The 19,039-nt window shown below is 48.1% G+C and overlaps 1 protein-coding gene across 3 annotated transcripts in view; it reads left to right on the forward strand.

Moving 5' to 3' along the window:
- LOC101689042 (minichromosome maintenance complex component 3 associated protein) overlaps positions 1–19,039 on the forward strand; it is a 50,213-nt gene that overhangs the window by 26,529 nt on the left and 4,645 nt on the right. For all 3 annotated transcript variants that reach the window (XM_045084285.1, XM_045084284.1, XM_045084286.1), the window contains exons 17-26: positions 3,050–3,202; positions 4,494–4,691; positions 5,292–5,360; positions 5,441–5,575; positions 7,411–7,564; positions 13,163–13,421; positions 13,639–13,736; positions 15,930–16,320; positions 16,852–17,109; positions 17,480–17,609. In XM_045084285.1, the coding sequence (XP_044940220.1) occupies positions 3,050–3,202; positions 4,494–4,691; positions 5,292–5,360; positions 5,441–5,575; positions 7,411–7,564; positions 13,163–13,421; positions 13,639–13,736; positions 15,930–16,320; positions 16,852–17,109; positions 17,480–17,609 (1,845 nt within the window). The remainder of the gene's footprint in view (positions 1–3,049; positions 3,203–4,493; positions 4,692–5,291; positions 5,361–5,440; positions 5,576–7,410; positions 7,565–13,162; positions 13,422–13,638; positions 13,737–15,929; positions 16,321–16,851; positions 17,110–17,479; positions 17,610–19,039) is intronic.

A 19,039-nucleotide genomic window follows, 5' to 3' on the forward strand; every position in this document is an offset into this window, starting at 1 on the left:
GGCCTGTAGTTTTCTTTTTCTGTAGTGTCTTTTTTTTTTTTAAATCAGGATAATGCTGGCTTTGTAGAATGAGTGTTTGTATATTTGTAGACTGTTTTCCTTTCTCTTCTTTTTTTGAAATAGTTTGAGGAAAAAATAGGTAGTAATTTTTATTTACATATTTGATAGAAGTTACCTGTGAAGCTGTCTAGTCTTGGACTTTTGTTTGTTGGGAGTTTTTTGATTACTGATTATACTTCATTTTTCTATTTCTTCCTGATGCAGTTTTAGAGGATTATATGTTTCTGGGAATTTATCTATTTTTTCTAGGTTGTCCAGTTTGTTGACATATAATTTTTCTTAATATTTTCTTATAACCTTTGTATTTCTGTGGTGTGAATTGTTATGTCTCCTCCTCCGTTTCTGATTTTATTTATGTGAGTTCTCTCTTTTTCTTGATGAGTCTGACCAAAGGTTTATCAATTTTGTTTACCTTTTTAAAGAACCAGATCTTGGTTTTATTGATTTTTTTCTATTTGGGGTTTAACTCTCTGTTTCATTTATTTCTGCTCTAATCTGTATTGCTTCTTTCCTTCTACAAGCTTTGGGTTTTCTTTGTTCTTTTTTTAGGTGTAAAGTTAGGTGGTACATTTGAGATTTTTCTTATTTCCTGAGGTAGGCTTGTGTCATTATAAAGTTCTCTCTTGGAACAGCTGCATCCCGAAGATTTTGACTATTGTCTTTTCATTTTCATTTGTTTCCATGTACTTTTTTTTTTTTTAAAGATTTAATTATTTATTTGACAGAGAGCGAGATCACAAGTAGGCAGAGAGGCAGGCAGAGAGAGGGGGAAGCAGGCTCCCCACTGAGCAGAGAGCCCCACATGGAGCTCAATCCCAGGACCCTGAGACCATGACCTGAGCCGAAGGCAGAGGCTTCCATGTACTTTTTAAACATTTTTTGATTTCTTGGTTGACCCATTTATTGTTTAGTAGCTTGATGGGGGAAGGAGCCCTCATGTGTTTGTGTTCTTTCTAAATTTTTTCTTGTTATTGACTTTTAGTTTCATACTGTTGTGTTTGGAAGAGATGCTTGATATGATTTAGGTCTTCTGAAATTTATTGAGACTTGTTCTGTGGCCTAACAAGTGATCTGTCCTGGAGAATGTTCAGTGTGCACTTAAAGAATATGTATTCTCCTGTTTTTGGATGAAATGTTCCATGTGTATTTGTTAGTTCTAACTGGTCTCATGTGTTGTTAACTGATTCCTTCTTGATTTTCTGTCTGATCTGTCCATTGATGTAAATGTGATTTTAAAGTCCTCTATCATTACTGTATTACTGTGAGTTTCTCCTTTTATGTCTGTTAATATTTGCTTTTTGTGTTTAGGTGCTCCCATGTTGGGTGTATGGATATTCACAATTGTTACGTCTTCTTTTTGGATTGTTCCCTTTATCGTTATGTAATACACTTTTTTGTCTTTTGCTGTGGCCTTTGTTTTAAAGTCTACTTTGTCTGATATAAGTATTGCTTATACGGCTTTTTTTTTCACTTGCATTTGTATGGTGTATGTTTCGCACCCCTTCACTTTTCAATCTATATGTTTTTAGGTCTGAAGTGAGTCTCTTATAGGCAGCATGTAGATGGATCTTGTTTCTTTAATCCATTCATTCATCTGTGTCTTCTGATTAGAGTACTTATATTTAAAGTAATTATTGATAGGAGGTAGTTATGTGCTTATTGCCATTCTGTTAATTGCTTGCTTTCTGGGTTTTTTTGTTTGTTTTGTTTTTGAAATAGTTCTCTGTTCCTTCACTTCTCTGTTGTGGTTTGGTGACTTTCATTAATAATATACTTGGATTCCTTTATTTTTTGTGTATCTATTATAGGTTTTTTTGTTAAGGATTTTATCATTAGAGAGAGAGAGCGCCTGCGTAAGCGTGAGCGCACACGTGCACAAGCAGGAGGATTGGCGGTGGCGGGGGAGGAGAGGCAGGCTCCCCGCTGAGCAAGGAGCCTGATGTGGGGCTCGATCCCAGGACCCTGTATAACATAACATCTCACGTGTATAGTAGTCTGTGTTAAGTTGATGGTCACTTGAGAACTTTATTGTTTTTACCTGCATGGTTCAGGGTAGAAAGAAGCTCAGTGTGCAGGGAAGTCTGTGTTTGTGCTTTATGCTCCCCGAGGTAGCCTTGAAAGTTGAGAGCACAGATTCCAGGGCAGATGGAGGGCATAGCTGGCAGGCTGAAGCGTTTTGTTTAAATAATGTTTCTTTCCATTTTGAATAAATGGGAGTCTATTTCCCTGTTTTCTATAAGCATGCGACCTCGTAAGCGGTGGATCGGTATCTGTTCTTAGTTCCAGGTAGGAGCGGTACGAAATACGTAAGAGCTAGGCCTTGCCGAATGTATTTTCCCACAGTCCTAGGAGACCTGGGCTTCCACTCAGCACCAGGACTGTCTCTACCTGCCATGGAGGATGGCCCCTGGAAACACATCTTGCTTGATTAAGCTGCTTTGATTTTATGACTAAATGCATTTGATAATATTTTCTGTGCTCCCTTCATTGACAGAATTTTGTCATAAAAATCTTCTTTTAGATAATTGGTTTATTGGAGGGCCATTGCCATGTGAAACACAGGCTGCCAGTCTATCATGTACTTGAGACACTTCTTATTGCAAACATCAGATACTGCTGATGAGAAGGTGTTGTAGTTTTCTTACTGGTCCTTTAAAAATTAAAAATTGAAACTATTTTATTAAGATAAAGGTTTATTTATTGACTATTTGCAACAGTTCTGTTGGACTCACGATGTAGTACCCCATACCGCTTTCATTCTTCTTTTCTCTAACTTTTCAGGTGTCTGTACGTTAAGTAAAATGAAAATCTTAAAGCTTCTTCTCTCTTTTCTAAAAAATATTGTATTTATTTGACAGAGAGCTTCTCTTGTGGCAGAGACATAATGACATTTCGATAGCAAGGATGTGGCTCTTGCCATTTTTTAGGGCAAGCCCTCAGTGTGTGAGCCTGGGTGCTGTGTCCCCATCCTGATCGCCCTCTTCTGTAGGAGCGCAGTGGAGACAGACCAGCAGGTCCGTATGGCCCGTTGCTGTGAGGATGTCTGTGCCCACCTGGTGGACTGGTTTCTTGGGGAAGAGATTTTCCAGACTGCGAAGGAGACCCTCCAGGAACTTCAGTGCTTCTGCAAGTATCTCCAGCGGTGAGTCCTCTGTCCTTACAGATGACACGGGTGCACGTGGAGAGAGCCTTTGACAAGATTATGCTTTCGGAGGTAGTCGGTTACATACACACGTGAAACATGCTCCTTCCTGATGGAGGGGTGCCAAGGGGATAAGTAGGGAATGAGATTGGGAGCTGTTCTGTATTTCGTATTTATAGGTGCTTCCTCTCACTTACCTCTGCTCTCGACACGGGGAGATGGCCACGAATAAGCCAAACAGATTCCAGCTGTATGCACCCACATGGAGGAATTTCTAAAACACAGTTTATTGTGAAAAAAGCTATTCTTCGGGAAGTGTGTACAACATACGGTGTATACTCAAAGTATTGATTGTTTCGGATTTATATGTAGTGGTATAACCGTGAGGAAAAGGAAAATGATGAAACTTGGCACAGTGCTCTGCTCACGTTTGGGAGCAAGAGGGCGTGTGATTGAGTAGGGCCCAGGGCTGGTCATGGCCACTGCTGTTCGACTGGATGAAAGAAAGTATGTGGCTGTTTTATTTATCTTTAATCTTTAAACTGGGTATGTACTCTGTTTGTGGGATGGTGATTCATTTCCTAATTTCATTTAAAATAAGTAACAGCGTACCTTGAAGTTTCAACCATGTACAAGGGTGTAGAGGGAGAAGTGAGTCTCTGTTCCACAAGAGACCTCCGTGTTCCTCCTCAGCAGCAGCTGCCGAGGACCCCTCCAGAAGCCTTCCGCCCTTTCTTGTGGGGGAGGACAGACGACGGCGCGTTCTCTCCTCCATGCCAGCCCTTTACCCCATTTGGGGTCGGGTGAGGCCTGGAACCACCGCTGCATATTGAACTCTTCCAGGTGTCAGTGGCCCCACGAATGACCTACCGGGTTCTCAGTTGATGGACTTCCATGTGGCTTTTCTTTGTAGCTGTGACGGAGAGTGCTGCGGAGACTGTCCTTGTGCAGACACTCCACACGGGTACACGGACACCTGGAGAGAAGTTCCCAGAGTGGTGTTTGCTGGGTCCGAGCATGGGTGTGTCTCGAATTCGTACCCGTACTTGCCGGACATGGTTTGGCTTCAGTGCTTAATTGAAGCTTGTTTTGTTGTTCACCACCGCTCCCTGTGCCCGAGTATTAATTTTAATTCTGGTTCATTTCTCAGTTTGAGGATTCTTGCTGAAAAAGACCTAAACATGGCCAGAGAATGTGCTTCCGTATGTTACAGCGCCGGACCGTGCTTTTGCGTTTGTCCCTGTAGTCAGCTTGAAAGGACACAGTGATGATACGGTGCTGTATCTTCCAGGTGGAGGGAAGCTGTCGCGGCCCGGAAGAAACTGAGGCGCCAGATGCGAGCCTTCCCTGCAGCACCCTGCTGTGTGGACATGAACGACCGGCTCAGGGCATTGGTGCCCAGTGCAGAGTGTCCCATTGCTCGGGAGAACTTGGCCAAGGGCCTTCTGGACCTGGGCCATGCAGGGAAAGTGGGCATCTCCTGTACCAGGTTAGCGCTCAGCCTGCCATGGCTGCCTAATGCTCCCCTCCGCTCCTGGCTTTGTAGGGGATAGGGAGCAGTGTGTGCATTTGGCGGGAAGACGGGCAGAATCAGAGAAGGTGGACATAGATGCGGGCTTGTGTTCCTGAAAGCTGTTTTCCTCCCCAGCCCTGGACATGTGACACGGCCTACATGCTTTGATTTCACGTGCCTTTTCCCCTTCAGACACTCAGGGCCTGGAGATTGAATCTTCCTGAGAATCACCTGTTTCTCTTCTGCTCTTTGTGGATATACCGTGTCCATTCTTGTTGGTGGGAGTTCTTCTGTCCTCCAGAGCGTGTTCTAGAGGGCAGGACTTTTGTCTGTGCTGCTCCTCTCTCGTGGCGCTAGACGGTAGATGACTGCTTGATATTTGTGGAATGAACAAGTCTTTTAACTAATTGGTTTCTTCATCAGCAAAAGTTTTCTTGGTCTCCTAAGCATTCCCCCTCAGGAGACTCTACTAAGCTCTTACTGTCCACTGCGAACATCAGTAAGTAATTTGTCAAGCTCCTTGCACGGGCACCGAGCTGGCCTCGTGCAGACAGTGTTCTTCTCCTTTCTCTGTAGGTTAAGGTGGCTCCGAAATAAGACGGCACACCAGATGAAGGTTCAGCACTTCTACAAGCAGCTGCTGAGGTCTGTCACGCCCCCGGTGTACACACTCCTTGTGCTGGGGCTCGTGCACTGGCTTACCTGCTCTGCTTTTCCCCTTCCAGTGATGCGGCATGGGTGCCCCTGGACCTGCCGTCCCTCGTGGCTGAGCACCTCCCTGGGAGGCGGGAGCGTGTGTTTTGGAAGCTCGTGCTGGTGTTGCCTGATGGAGAAGAGCAGTCCCCAGGGAATCCTGGCAGGTCAGGAAGGGTTTCCCTCTCTGGGCTTTGAGGTCGAGAAGGTGACTGCAGGAGGTGGAATGACTTCTCTGAGGGCATCAGGCATGAGGGACCTGTAGTCTGTTTTGTTTGTGATTTGAAGTTGACAATTAAGATTAAATTTTTATGCTGTAAACTGGGCCCCAGAACATTTAAGAGTTGATCCTCGTTTAAAGCTGTGCTGAGCGGATTGATTAGGGCTCGCTTCACTGTCAATTCTGGGGGAAGACAGTTCAAAGGGTGTTGGCTATAGTTCCTTTTTTTTTTTTAAGGAAAAAAACTGGTATTTTAAGAAAGAAATCCAGAAATTGAGATGGCATTATTTCCTGTAATCAAACTGCCTTCAGAAGTCACTTCGAAGCAGGACATGTTACTTTTCTTTTTTAGCAACTTTATGGACATAAAATTCACATGTTATAGATTTTACCCGTTTAAAGTTTCTGTTTCACTGGTTTTTAATATTCACAGAGTGGTACAACCATTACCACGAATTCCAGAACAAAGAAATCCCATGTCCATTAGCAGTTACTCATCATGCCTCCTTGTTGTCAGCTCCCGGAAGCCACTAATGAGTTTCCTGTCTTCTGTGTGTTTTCCTCTTCTCGACATCCTATACGAATGGAGTCCTCCTGTCTGTAGGTTTATGACTGGCACCTCTCACTCAGCCATCATGTTTTCTGGATTTTATCTTGTTAGCAGATACCAGTCCTTCGTTCTTTTTTCGTGGCTGAGTAATAGACCATTGTATGGGCCTTTGGGTTGTTGCTGCTCTTTGGTTATTATGAATAATTCTCGTATGTGTTTGTGCGGACACATGTTTGCAGTTTTGTTTGTTAAACACCTAGGAGTAGAACTACAAGGTTTTCAGGTAACTTTATGTTTAAAAAAGTCTTTGAAGAATTTCCAGACTGTTCCACAGTGGCTGCACCATTTTCCATTCCTGTTAGTGGTGGGTTAGGGTACTAAGTTCCCTGAATACATTCGTTTTTTAGCAGTTACTGTTGAAACACATACGAGCTAAGGAGAAAGTCATAAAGATTGTAAGATAGCTGAGCAAAGAAGAGAGTTTTGTGGTTTAAAAGTATTTAAATGATGATTCATTTCTTAGAACAAAAACGCCTGTCTTCTGATTGACTAATAAGTTTATTCACTAAGAAATATACATTTCAATAATTCTTAAGAGCTCAGGCATCACATTTGATTCTGTCAAACGTGTATATAGTCGATCCTGAATGACATGGGGGTTAGGGATGTCAGCCCCCCCACAGATAAAAGTCTGAGTATAACTTGACTCCTCCAACTACTAATAGCCTACTGTTGACCAGAAGCCTAACATAAACAGTCAACATGCATTTTGTATATCTGTTACGTCCTGTATTCTTAAAATAGAGCTAGAAAATAATAAAGCTAGAAAAAATGTTACTAAGAAAATCATAAGGAAAATACATTTTTAGTACTGTACTGTCATTATTAAAAAAAATCTGCATAGAACTGGACCCACACAGTTCAGACCTGTGTTGTTCAAGGGTCAGCTGTATTTCAGACTCTGAAGGACCTTTTCTGTCACTCAGTCTTAGTGCTTCAGAACTGTAAATCACGCGGCAGTGGAGCTCACGAGTGCCCTTTCCTGCTGCCCCTGGAGAGTTCTAGCTGCAGTTTGCAGTCACAGCTGTTTTGTCGAGCTCAGCGGCACAGCAAGAGTTGGTGTCTGTGAACCTGCATGTCTAGTGTTTCTCTTTGTTACTTTTCCTAAAAATCTTTATAGTTTGCATTTAGGATAGAATCTTTTTGAAGGTGTTATTTTCTTTTACTCACAGAATTTTAGCAAACTGGTTACAAGTCAAGTTCATGGGACGTGATGGCTCAGTGGGCGACACAAACAGTGAGGCTGGGGGCATCCAGACGCTCGCTCTGTTTCACGCGCTCAGCAGCAAAGGGGACCGGACTGTTGCTGTCAATGTGTGTATAAAGGTGGGTGAGAATCCCGAGTATTTACTTCTGTGGTTTTTTTATTTCACTCATTCCCAGACATTATTGAAGTGGTTTTGAAGGAGTGGAGGGGGCTCAGAAGCCCATGTCATGTTCCCCCTCGTGTCCTGATGACATCCCATGAACACCCTCTTGGTGTGACGTACCGACCTAGATTCTCAGGAGTGCAGTCAGCCTTAACCATTGCAGGCGCAGACCTCCTGGAGAACTTGGCGAAAACTCACAAACCATCCTGAACAAATGCATGGATTCACATGATCACGAGCCCTGAACTCCACAGGCCTCTGGTAATTAACCCAAGAAGGGTAAGAGAACATTTCACAAAAACGCAGTGCCTGTTGTGTCATGTGGTTTGCAAGTAGCTGACATTTTGTTGTAATGGCTTCCTGAAACGTCCTGATACGTCAGTTTTCACAGAAGACGAATGGTTTTTAACTCTGTGTGGTTTTCACTGAACTGGGTCCCAGCTATTGTAGAAGTTCAGTGTTGGGCATTTCAGGTCAGTTGGTTTTGTTTTATATTCAAGTTGTCCCCAGTTTTTGACGGTAAGTTCTAATTTTTGTTCTTTGTAGGTGTTCGTATAGTACAGATGGTAACTGGTTCCCTGAGAGATTCCTTTGTTTTTTTTTAAGATTTTATTTATTTATTTGACAGCGATCACAAGCAGGCAGAGAGGCAGCTGGGGGGTGGGGGGAAGCAGGCTCCCCACGGAGCAGAGCAGAGAGCCTGATGCGGGGCTCGATCCCAGGACCCTGAGACCATGACCCGAGCCAAAGGCAGAGGCTTAACCCACTGAGCCACCCAGGCACCCCAAGAGATTCCTTTTTGTTTTTTTTTAATTGAAGTGTAGTTGATGTGCAGTGTTCACAGACATCTCAGGTGTTCTGCATGGTGGTGTGTAAATCTGTCCATGACGGTGTGCTCGGCTCGGTGTACTCACGGTCCCCACACAGCACTGTCACAGCAGTGTTGACTGTATTCCCTGTCCTGGGCCTTCTGTGCCCGATTACTCATGCCTGGAAACTCGTGACCCCCACTCCTCCATTCTGCCCCCACACCCTCCCCTCCACAGCTGTCACCTGGTTCTCGTTTAATGAGAACCTGTTTCCTCATTAGCTGGAAGCCTACATAAATCCATTGTAGGTACTCGTGGTCTTAGTGCATGTGTTCAGCTAAACCCAGATGGCATTTTATTTACTTGGAGTGTAGCGGTGCACGGTGGAAAGTGTAGGCTTCTGACTGGAGCAGATCCGGGATTACAGAGGCTGCGCTGGCCGCTCCTCGTGGTGCCGTCTCTCCCGCGGTCGTGATTCACTGCGCCAGGGTCTCACGAGGGCCGGGGGGCTGCGTGCTCAGATGAAGGCTCAGCGAGAATCTGCTCGCCCCCGTGTGACCTGACGTGGCCTGCTGTGCCCAGACCTCTCCTTTGCCTAAGGAAAGTCACGTTCGTGTCACTCTGCTCACCTGCAAGTGATACTGTATTCCATGTTCCCTCTTCCAACTGGAACTACTTTAAGTTGTAGTTTGGTTATAGGGTTTTTATTTTGTGTTTCCACTTTATTTTATTTATTCATTTACTTAAGTAAATGCCACACCCAAAGTGAGGCTTGAACTCATGACCCTGAGATCAAGAGTCACATGTTCTTCTGACTGAGCCGGCCAGGTGCCCATGGTTTTCCATTTTAATACTACTTATTTTAATCTCGAAATGTAAAAGTAATACATGTGTGAAACTTCAGAAATACAAGGAAATACGGAGGAAGCTAAAGATGGTAAGAGCCACCTCGGCTCTCGCTGTTTCGGCTCCTGGTCCTGTCTTGGTTCATGTCCTTCCCTTTTCTCCTGTGACCGTAAAGTCACCTTTTACCAGCTGGACAATCCGTTTGCTGTTCCTCTTACCTTTATTCTTAAGTCTTTTAATCGCAGCAATACCTGCAGGTATTGAAACAGTCAGATAACCTCCCGTGGTTTATCATGAGGTCTCGCAGCCCCTGCCCCTCTCCCAGCCCCCGTCCCCAGGTGTGACTTCTCTTGTGTTTCCAGGTCACACACTTCTGTCTGTCGCTCTTTCTTGGCTAACCGACTTCAGGTGTCCTTCACGGACTTCCCATTAAAATAGATCTTCTGCGATACAACAGATCACTCCCAAACTTAGCAGCTTAAAATAGCAAAACATTTATTATCTCATAGTTTCTGTGGGTCAGAAGTGCAGGGGTGGTTTCTCTGGGGCCTCGAGCTCAAGGTTCCTCTGAAGGTAGAAATCAAGGTGTGAGCCAGAGCTCTGGACTCCTCTGAAAGCGTGACTGAGGGAAGATCGCTTCGAAGCTCCCTCTCGCGGTTGCCGGCGCGGTTCGCTCGCTCGCAGGCTGTGGTCGGGGCCTTTCCACGAGGCAGCTCGCAACACGGCGGCTGGCGGCCCTCCGCTGGGCCAGATGGCAGAGTCTCTCTGGAACCTAACTGTGGAAGTGACATCCAGTCACTTTAGTCTGATTCTGTCTATTAACAGTGAGGCAGGGCAGGGGATCGTGCAAGGGCATGGCCACTGGAAGGTGGGGGTGGGGGTGTCCTCATGGCTGCACCCGTGCCGGGTGAGGAGTGAACTCTTGTATCATGGTCCTGCCCAGCCTTCCCCAGTTTCCAGGGTGGCTACATCATCACCTTATCTTATCTCAGTGAGCGGGGTCACATTTTGAGGGCCATGTGACTGCTGTTTGCCCCAGGACCAGCAAGTGTTCTGTGACTACAGTCCTTACTTTCGGGGCAAGTAACAGTTGCCGTATTTTCTCACTTAATGTGGTTTTCTCTGTGTCAAATAGGCCAGCATGTGGGCTGTGTACGTCTCAGTAGAGGCTTCCAGGTGCTCTGTCACTGCACCTCACCCTTCCTTTGAGAAAGTGCCGTCCTCTTGCTACCCCCGGGCTGACCTTGTATCCCGGGGGGGGGCTGCCACTCCGGTCTCCATACCAGTAGCGCGGTCCTGCTCCTTCCCATGCTGACTCTCACCTTCGGCAAGTTCTTCGTGTACGAGTACTCTTAGGAGCCCCCTATTTTTTTTTTTTTTAATATTTTATATTATTGTTTGTTTATAGAACACCAACAGGGTCTCTGCTCTCTGAGCATTCCTGATTCTCATTTCGTTCATTTCCTCCCATTAGGTAGTGTTTGCTTTGTTTCTTCGTTTTGGTTTTTAATCAGTCTCGGACTGGCTTACGCCTCTCGGAGAGAACGCCTCTCTCCTTCAGAAGTCACACCGCAGTCCTCATCCATTCATTCGGGTCTGCGTTTCACAGGTATTTACTGAGTGACTTCTCTGTCTGGAAGCATTATCCCGAGTGCTGGGGATGTAGCAGAAAGCAACACCAGTCCCCGTTTTTAGGAGCTGATGTCCCCGTGGGAGAGGGAAGCTGTTGGAGCAGAAGCGTCAAGCCTGCCTCCTCTGTGGCTGATGATCCGAATCATGACGGTCATCTCCCCTCTCCCACTCCTGCTTGCTTACGTGTTTTATTTTATTTTGTGTTATGACCCATTATTTTAAGGGATGTATTTATTTCATGATGACAGGTGCACCCTTTAAGCCCCATCGCCGGTTTCACCCACCTCCCCTCTGGCGACCATCGGTTTGTTCTCTGTGGTTAGACAGACCATCAGTCTGTCTCTTGGTTTGTCTGTCTTCCTCTCTTTCTTCCCCCTTTGCTCATTGGTTTTGTTTTGTAAATTCCACAGGTGAGTGAGATCCTATGATGCCTCTTTTACCTAAGAACAAACGGAGGCTCTGAGAAGTTAGAATAAATTGCCCCGGCCACAGAGCTGCCGCGTGGTGGCACCGCACACAGGCGCCCTTGGGTGCAGTGGGTTGGAGCTGCCGAGTCCTTAGGACCACAGCAGACTCCTACCAAGTGCTTATTTGGTCCTGCCGTCGGCAGCAGCAGCTGTTTTTTCTTGGTTTCGTTTCCTGTTTGGTGGGGCTCATCTTCTAGTTTCTTCCAAAGAAAGGATCTGTGGGAATGGGATTTTCTTATTCCTTGACTCTCTGGACATGTGTTTATCCCCATTTGTGATACGGGTTAGTGAGGTTTGTAGAAGTGTGGGTTGAAAGGTTTTCCTTCCAGTTTTGCTTTGTGGTCACCCGGTATCTGGGGCTGTTGAGACGTCTCCGGCGACTCCTGTTCTTTTCTCTCTGGCCTGCTTGTTTTTCTCCCGGAGCCTGTGCTTTGTCCCTGGGGTTCTGAAGGTCCACTTGGGTATGCCTGGTGCTGACTTCCTGCGCTCACGCTGCTGGGCTGGGCAGTCCTTGTGGGCTGGAGACGACTGTCCGCTTGTGGGACGTTCGTGCGTCTCAGTGCCACCGGTTTGCCTTCTGGTTTTTTCTGTTCTCTCCTGAAGTCCTATGAGACAGGTGTTGGATTTCATCAGTTAACCCTCTGAGCATCTTATCCTTCCTACCCTATTTTCTGTCTTGTTTATCTATACTGTGCTCTGGGAGACTCATTGCCTTTGTAATCCAGATGTCTTGTTGAGATTTTTGTTCCATATCTGTCAGTTCATTTCCTCATTCTTATCCTCATTTGACTTTTATCATGTCATCTTGTGACGATGTTTTGGATGCACCATCAGAGGAAGTTAGGATTTTCGCGCTCTGAGTTTTCTTATGTCCCATGCATTACCTGTTTCCTTTGGATCCCTTTATCATTCTAGTCTCGCTTGTACGTTGGAGGCTCTCCTCAGGCACCTTACCTGAGACTGCCGTACCTGAATGAAGCCCTAAAAGGCTGGTCATAAGATCTGTGTTTGGGGGGGAGGGTAACTGAATAGCAAGGCCATCTTTGTGGGGGGATGTCCCCAAATGTCAGGAGATGCACGGCTCTTTGTTGCATTGTTTGGTTTCTTTGGAAAGGATTCCAGAGAACCTTTGGATTGTCCCTAAGAGGGACAAGTGGGAGTGGCCAGTGCTAAGTCCCCCCACTCTGCCTGTGTCCTCTCAGGGCAGGACGCCTGTGCAGGGGGCAGGAGGCACTTAGAGGCTGCCTGCAGGTGGCTGCGCGACCTGTAGGACCACGGCTCTGTGTGTGACTTGTCCTTTCTGTCCTGAACCTCACCTCTGGCTCTTGGTGCCACTGGGTCTGAGTGCTTAGGGCTTTTGCAGGCGCAGCTGGTCTGGTTCCTTCCATACCTACATCTCTAGCCCTTCAGGTCTAGCTTCCTCTGCTTCCTTAATCCAGTGGTTGTTTCCATCTGCACGACGCTTTCTAGAAACTGGTCAGAATCCCTTGTCTGCTGCTTGTTTGCCTGTACCCCAGTCTGTTGTCATGGGAATACCTGGTTTGTGTTTTGGGCTTACCTGGTTTTATGCCTGTTTAAGGGATATTGTTCGGATTAAAGTAACGTCTTCCAACAGTTACGGCTAGAGGCTGAATCATCTGTTGACCTGGCTGTTTCTTGCACTGATTTACAGTCTCGGGGAGGGAGGACAGCCCGGCGAGCAGTGAGCATTTGGCTGCATTGCTCAGGCCCCCCCCTGCCCCCGTCTCTGCTGGTTTGTCCCCCGGCGTGTCCCTCCTGATGGTCTCGATGTTGTTCCAGGTGGTCCACGGGGCTCTCAGCGACTACGCCCTCGACGCCGTGGAGACGCAGAAGGAGCTCCTGGGAGCCAGCGGGCTCATGCTGCTGCTTCCGCCCAAAGTGGAGAGCGAGGACGTGGCGGAGGAGGACGTGTACTGGCTGTCCGCACTGCTGCAGCTCAAGCAGCTTCTCCAGGCCAAGCCCTTCCAGCCTGCGCTTCCACTCGTGGTCCTCGTACCTAGCCCGGCGGGGCACGCCATGGAGAAGGAAGTGGAAGACGGTTTGTGAAGGCGATTTTGTTGGTGGACCAGCGCGGATGATAAATGGGTCGAGCCCCTGGTCTGAGGAAGCACCTGCGGTGTGGCGCGGTGTGGCGCAGGGGGTCACGGGGCAGCGGTGCCTGGGAGCAGGGCGGGCTGGGTCCGTGCAGGGAGACGTGTTAGTTTGTCGGCACACTGAGAACAGAGCACAGTGACCTCCACTTGTTTCTGTCAAAGGTCTGATGCTGCGGGATTTGGTTTCAGCTAAGCTGATTTCAGATTATACTGTCATTGCGATTCCCGATTCCATTAATGATTTACAAGGCACAACTAAGGTAAGTCTTCATCATTATTTTTTAAAATTTTTATTAACGTATAAGGTATTATGCGCCCCAGGGGTACAGGTCTGTGAATCGCCAGGTTTATACACCTCACAGCACTCGCCACAGCACACACCTTCCCCAGTGTAGTCTTCGTCACTTCTAAAGGCCCTGTAAGACATTTCAGTTGTCCCCTTTTGTTCTGTCTTAAATGTAGTGTATGTTATTTCTTGGATTTTTTAGAAAATTATTTTTCCTGGGGGGAGGGGGGTTGGGAGAAGCGGGGTGGGGTTATGGACATTGGGGAGGGTATGTGCTAAAAACATATGTTTATTTAAAAAAATTATTTTTTATGTAAATTCAGTATCATACAGTGTATTACGGTGCTGGTTTCTGAGTAAGTTGTCCATGGGTCATCAGTCTTACGTAATACCTGCTGCTTATTCCATCGCGCACCTCCTCAAGGTCCATCGCTCAACTACCCCCTGCTCCCACCCCGGACCCCCTCCAGCAGCCCTCGGATTGTTTCCTGTGCCTAAGAGTGTCTCAGTTTGCCACCCTCACTGATTGCCTCTTGTTTGTTTTTTCCTCTCTTCTTCTTTGATCCCGTTTCGTTTCTCAAATGCACATATCACCGCTTGGATTCTTTTACTTTATTGTTTTGACAGGCCTGTTTCAAAAAATATAAGCAGAAATCAAAATAAAAGATAAAATATGCCCCACAGTCTTGCTCTCTGCAGCCAATTAAGTTGTTCATGGACCCTTTCTCAGAGGCTCTGTGGCAACAGTTTCAGTTAGGGACGAAGTGCTGGGCGTCACAGTGAGAGTCAGTTAGGGACGAAGTGCTGGGCGTCACAGTGAGAGTCAGTTAGGGACCAAGTGCTGGGCGTCACAGTGAGAGTCAGTTAGGGACGAAGTGCTGGGCGTCACAGTGAGAGTCAGTTAGGGACGAAGTGCTGGGCGTCACAGTGAGAGTCAGTTAGGGACCAAGTGCTGGGCGTCAGTGAGACAGTAGGGAGTGCTGGGCGTCACAGTGAGAGTCAGTTAGGGACCAAGTGCTGGGCGTCACAGTGAGAGTCAGTTAGGGACCAAGTGCTGGGCGTCACAGTGAGAGTCAGTTAGGGACCAAAGTGGGCGTGGGCGTCACAGTGAGAGTCAGTTAGGGACCAAGTGCTGGGCGTCACAGTGAGAGTCAGTTAGGGACCAAGTGCTGGGCGTCACAGTGAGAGTCAGTTAGGGACCAAGTGCTGGGCGTCACAGTGAGAGTCAGTTCAGTGCTGGGCGTCACAGTGAGAGTCAGTTAGGGACGAAGTGCTGGGCGTCACAGTGAGAGTCAGTTAGGGACGAAGTGCTGGGCGTCACAGTGAGAGTCAGTTAGGGACCAAGTGCTGGGCGTCACAGTGAGAGTCAGTTCAAGTGCTGGGCGTCACAGTGAGAGTCAGTTAGGGACCAAGTGCTGGGCGTCACAGTGAGAGTCAGTTAGGGACCAAGTGCTGGGCGTCACAGTGAGAGTCACAGTGCTGGGCGTCACAGTGAGAGTCAGTTAGGGACCAAGTGCTGGGCGTCACAGTGAGAGTCAGTTAGGGACAAGTGCTGGGCGTCACAGTGAGAGTCAGTTAGGGACCAAGTGCTGGGCGTCACAGTGAGAGTCAGTTAGGGACCAAGTGCTGGGCGTCACAGTGAGAGTCAGTTAGGGACCAAGTGCTGGGCGTCACAGTGAGAGTCAGTTGACCAAGTGCTGGGCGTCAGAGGGACCAAGTGCTGGGCGTCACAGTGAGAGTCAGGTGGGGTGCTGGCTGGGCGCGGGGTGTTAGGGCAGTGCTGGGAGACGCTCGTCCTGCCGAAGTGGGGAGGGACAACTGGGCGTCACCCCTTCCTGCGTCAGTTAGGGACCAACTGGGCGTCACAACACAAGTGCTGGGCGTCACAGTGAGAGTGGTTTCCCTGGGGCCCGCGCGCCTCCCCGGGGTGATCCTGCAGACTGTACTCCTGGGGATAGGGTGGGACCTGGAGCCCCTCTCTGGGAGGCTCAGGAGGCCGAACTCATCTGCAGTGGAGTCTCTGCCTGCTTCCTAGTGTGGTTGCCGGGCTGGTGCCTGCTGGGGCGCCCGCTGTGGCCGCCGAGGGCGGGGCACCTTCCAGAAGCTCTTTCCGAGAAACAGGCGGAGTTGCTGAAGCGAGCCTCCTCTGACTGTCTGTGTGTCTCAGGTGTCGCGGGCCGTGCAGTGGCTGGTCTCCCACTGCCCCTGTTCCCTGGACCTTTGCTGCCAGACCCTCATTCAGTACGTGGAAGACGGCGTTGGGCGCGAGTTTAGTGGCCGGTTTTTCCGTGACAGAAGAGAGAGGCGGCAGGGCGGCCTGGCCTCACAGGAGCCCGGAGCCATCATCGAGCTGTTCAACAGTGTGCTGCACTTCCTGGCCTCCCTGGTGTCTTCTGAACAGCTCTGCGACCTGTCCTGGCCTGTCACTGAGTTCGCCGAGGCGGGGGGCAGCCAGCTGCTCCCACACCTTCACTGGAACGCCCCGGAGCACCTGGCCTGGCTAAGGCAGGCTGTGCTCAGCTTCCAGCTGCCCCAGATGGACCTTCCGCCCCCGGGGGGTGCGTGCTCACGAGGAGGGGTCCTGGCTGGGGGGGAATGTGGACAGCCGAGCCTCCTGTTTCCTTTCTTACTGTACTGAGTCTGGCAGGTACTGGGCACTGGCGTGAGCTTCGTGTGTCCTCCTCCCCCGTCCCCACGCTGTGCCTGCTCGCACCTGCCCTTCGCTTCAGGAGTCAGGGTTGAGGCTCTCTGTATGGGGGGGGCGCTTGGCTCTTTCCCACCAGTAGAGCAGTCTGTGGGTGTCCGCACAGCCCAGGGAAGAAGGTGGTGAGTGGTGTCGGGAGGGATCCTTAACCCAAGGCCTGTGGTTTTGGAATTGACAGCAGGTCCTGTTCTGCCTCTGGCACAGGGTGTGGGGGCAGATGCTCTGCCCTCCCTCAGCCGCTGTGGTTCTCTTGTTTTTAGATTCGAAGGCAAACTTGTCAAATACACAGTTGTCTTTCTCTAAGAAACTAGAGGGAGCACCTTTCGTGTAGTGGCTTTCTGTACTTTGGCCAAACCCTGTAACTGAGGAGGTGCTTTCTCTGCAGCGCCCTGGCTCCCCATGTGCTCCATGGTCGTCCAGTATGCCTCCCAGATCCCCAGCTCTCGCCAGACGCAGCCCGTCCTCCAGTCCCAGGTGGAAAACCTGCTCTGCAGAACCTACCGCAGGTGGAAGAGCAAAAGCCATTCCCTGGACCCGGGGACGGGGCCCTCGGTGGCTGACCTCCCATGGGACGATGTCATTGCTTTGTGCATCAACCACAAGCTGAGGGACTGGACGCCCCCCAGGCTTCCTGTCACAGCAGGTAGTTAGCACTCGGTGCTGTGGGGTCACATCAGTGACTTCCAGGTGACTGGAAACACTGGGAGGAGCTAGGAATGTTCCAGGAGAACCTGGACCTACCTCCCTGAAGTGGGCCCCTAGGCTGGCTCGAAGTTTGATTTTGGTGACTGAGTACTTAGACTGGCCATGCCATAGTCTGGACGTGAATCTGTCTGAGCCTTAAATGACCCACAGATGTTGGGGCGTATTTGGTTAAGCTTGGGAGTCACATAATTTTGTGACTTTAATTAATCAGTAGGGCTTGTCCTTAAATCGGTGTATTTAAACAAATTTCAAGCAATCACTTGTTGCTCTTTTGATATTTTCTCATTTGCTTCGTGCTGTTTTTTCAGAGGCTCTGAGTGAAGATGGTCAGATATGTGTATATTTTTTTAAAAACCACTTGAAAAAATATGATGTTCCTCTGTCATGGGAACAAGCCAGAATGCAGACCCAGAAGGAGCTACATCTGAGCCAGGAGCGGTAAGATCTGTGCCCATTATGTATCTGTCCTGACAGGCAGCAGAACAAACTGCATTATTCTCCTCCAGAGTGCATAGAACGTGAATGTTCTAGCCCACTGTGTGTATATTCTGACAAGTACTCGAGGAACAGGTAATCACTCTTCAAACACGTCATTTATCAGACAGACCTGACTCTGAAGGCGTAACACAGCCAGGAGAGTGTAGACAAAAGAAAGCTGACATCTCATCTGACTTAATAAACCTGGTTCAAAAGTACTGACTAAAACGTGTTAGCACATATAATCTTGTACCTAAAAAAATTCACGAAGAGGCTTTATCCCAGGATAAACCACATCAATAGAAATCAACTCATTTTATTTGCTGTCAGAGCAGAAAAACAGTGATCATTTCAGTGTTTAAATGCTTTTCTTTTCTTTCTCTTTCTTTCTTTCTTTCTTTCTTTTTTTTAAGATTTTATTTATTTATTTGACAGAGAGAGATCACAAGTAGGCAGCGAGGCAGGCAGGTGTGGGGGGAGGAAGCAGGCTCCCCGCTGAGCAGAGAGCCCGATGTGGGGCTCGATCCCAGGACCCTGAGATCATGACCTGAGCCGAAGGCAGAGGCTTTAACCCACTGAGCCACCCAGGTGCCCCTAAATGCTTTTCTTAAAATTTATACCCTCCTACCTCAATTTATACTCATTCCTAAAAAAATTTCTTATCAAACTCGGGTAAAATAATTCCTTAGCTTGATAAGGCTTTCTACCATAAACCTACTAAGAGAAGAAAATGCTTCTTGCTTAGCCATTAGAAGCACTGATGTCAGAACCAGCCTGAGCCGCCCCTGATGTCACTTTTCACTGTTGTCCTGGAAATGTCCAGTTCAGGGACACAGATAAGATGACATAAATATGGAAAGGTAGGAGGAACTGTCATTTCCACACAGTAGAACTGTCAGTTCAGGAAAATCAGTAGTTACACCCTTGAAGGTTCCATCCTTCAGAGCTCAGCAAGGTGATCAGACAGACAGGCCTCCAGCAGATGAAGATTGCCGTTCACCGCAGCGACAAACCCCTAACACAGGGACATAAACTGGCCCAGGAAAGGCACTAAACCCCTGTGAAAGGAGCTCTCAGGGCCCTGAAGGTGCAGAGAAAACCTGAATAAATGAGGGACCGGCTAGCTTTGATGGACACTGCAGTGCTGTAAAGACGTCCGTTCTTAAACTGTAACGTCAGGGCATTTCTAATCAAAAACCCGAAAGGATTTATACCCCTGGTCTTGACAAGTTAATTCTGAAATTCAGAATGTGTAGCAGTTGTTGAGAAAATTTTGAGTTAGAATAACAAGGAGGGTCTGCCGTGCCTGCTACCAGAACACGCGGTAGAGTTCCAGCAGACAGAGATCGGGGAGTCCGGAAACCACCACGCGTGACGAAGCACCGTGCCGT

The sequence above is a fragment of the Mustela putorius genome, unplaced genomic scaffold (assembly GCF_011764305.1).
Source record: "Mustela putorius furo isolate JIRA1106 unplaced genomic scaffold, ASM1176430v1.1 tig00000765_pilon_pilon_pilon, whole genome shotgun sequence".
In the NCBI taxonomy this organism is placed as follows: domain Eukaryota; kingdom Metazoa; phylum Chordata; class Mammalia; order Carnivora; family Mustelidae; genus Mustela; species Mustela putorius.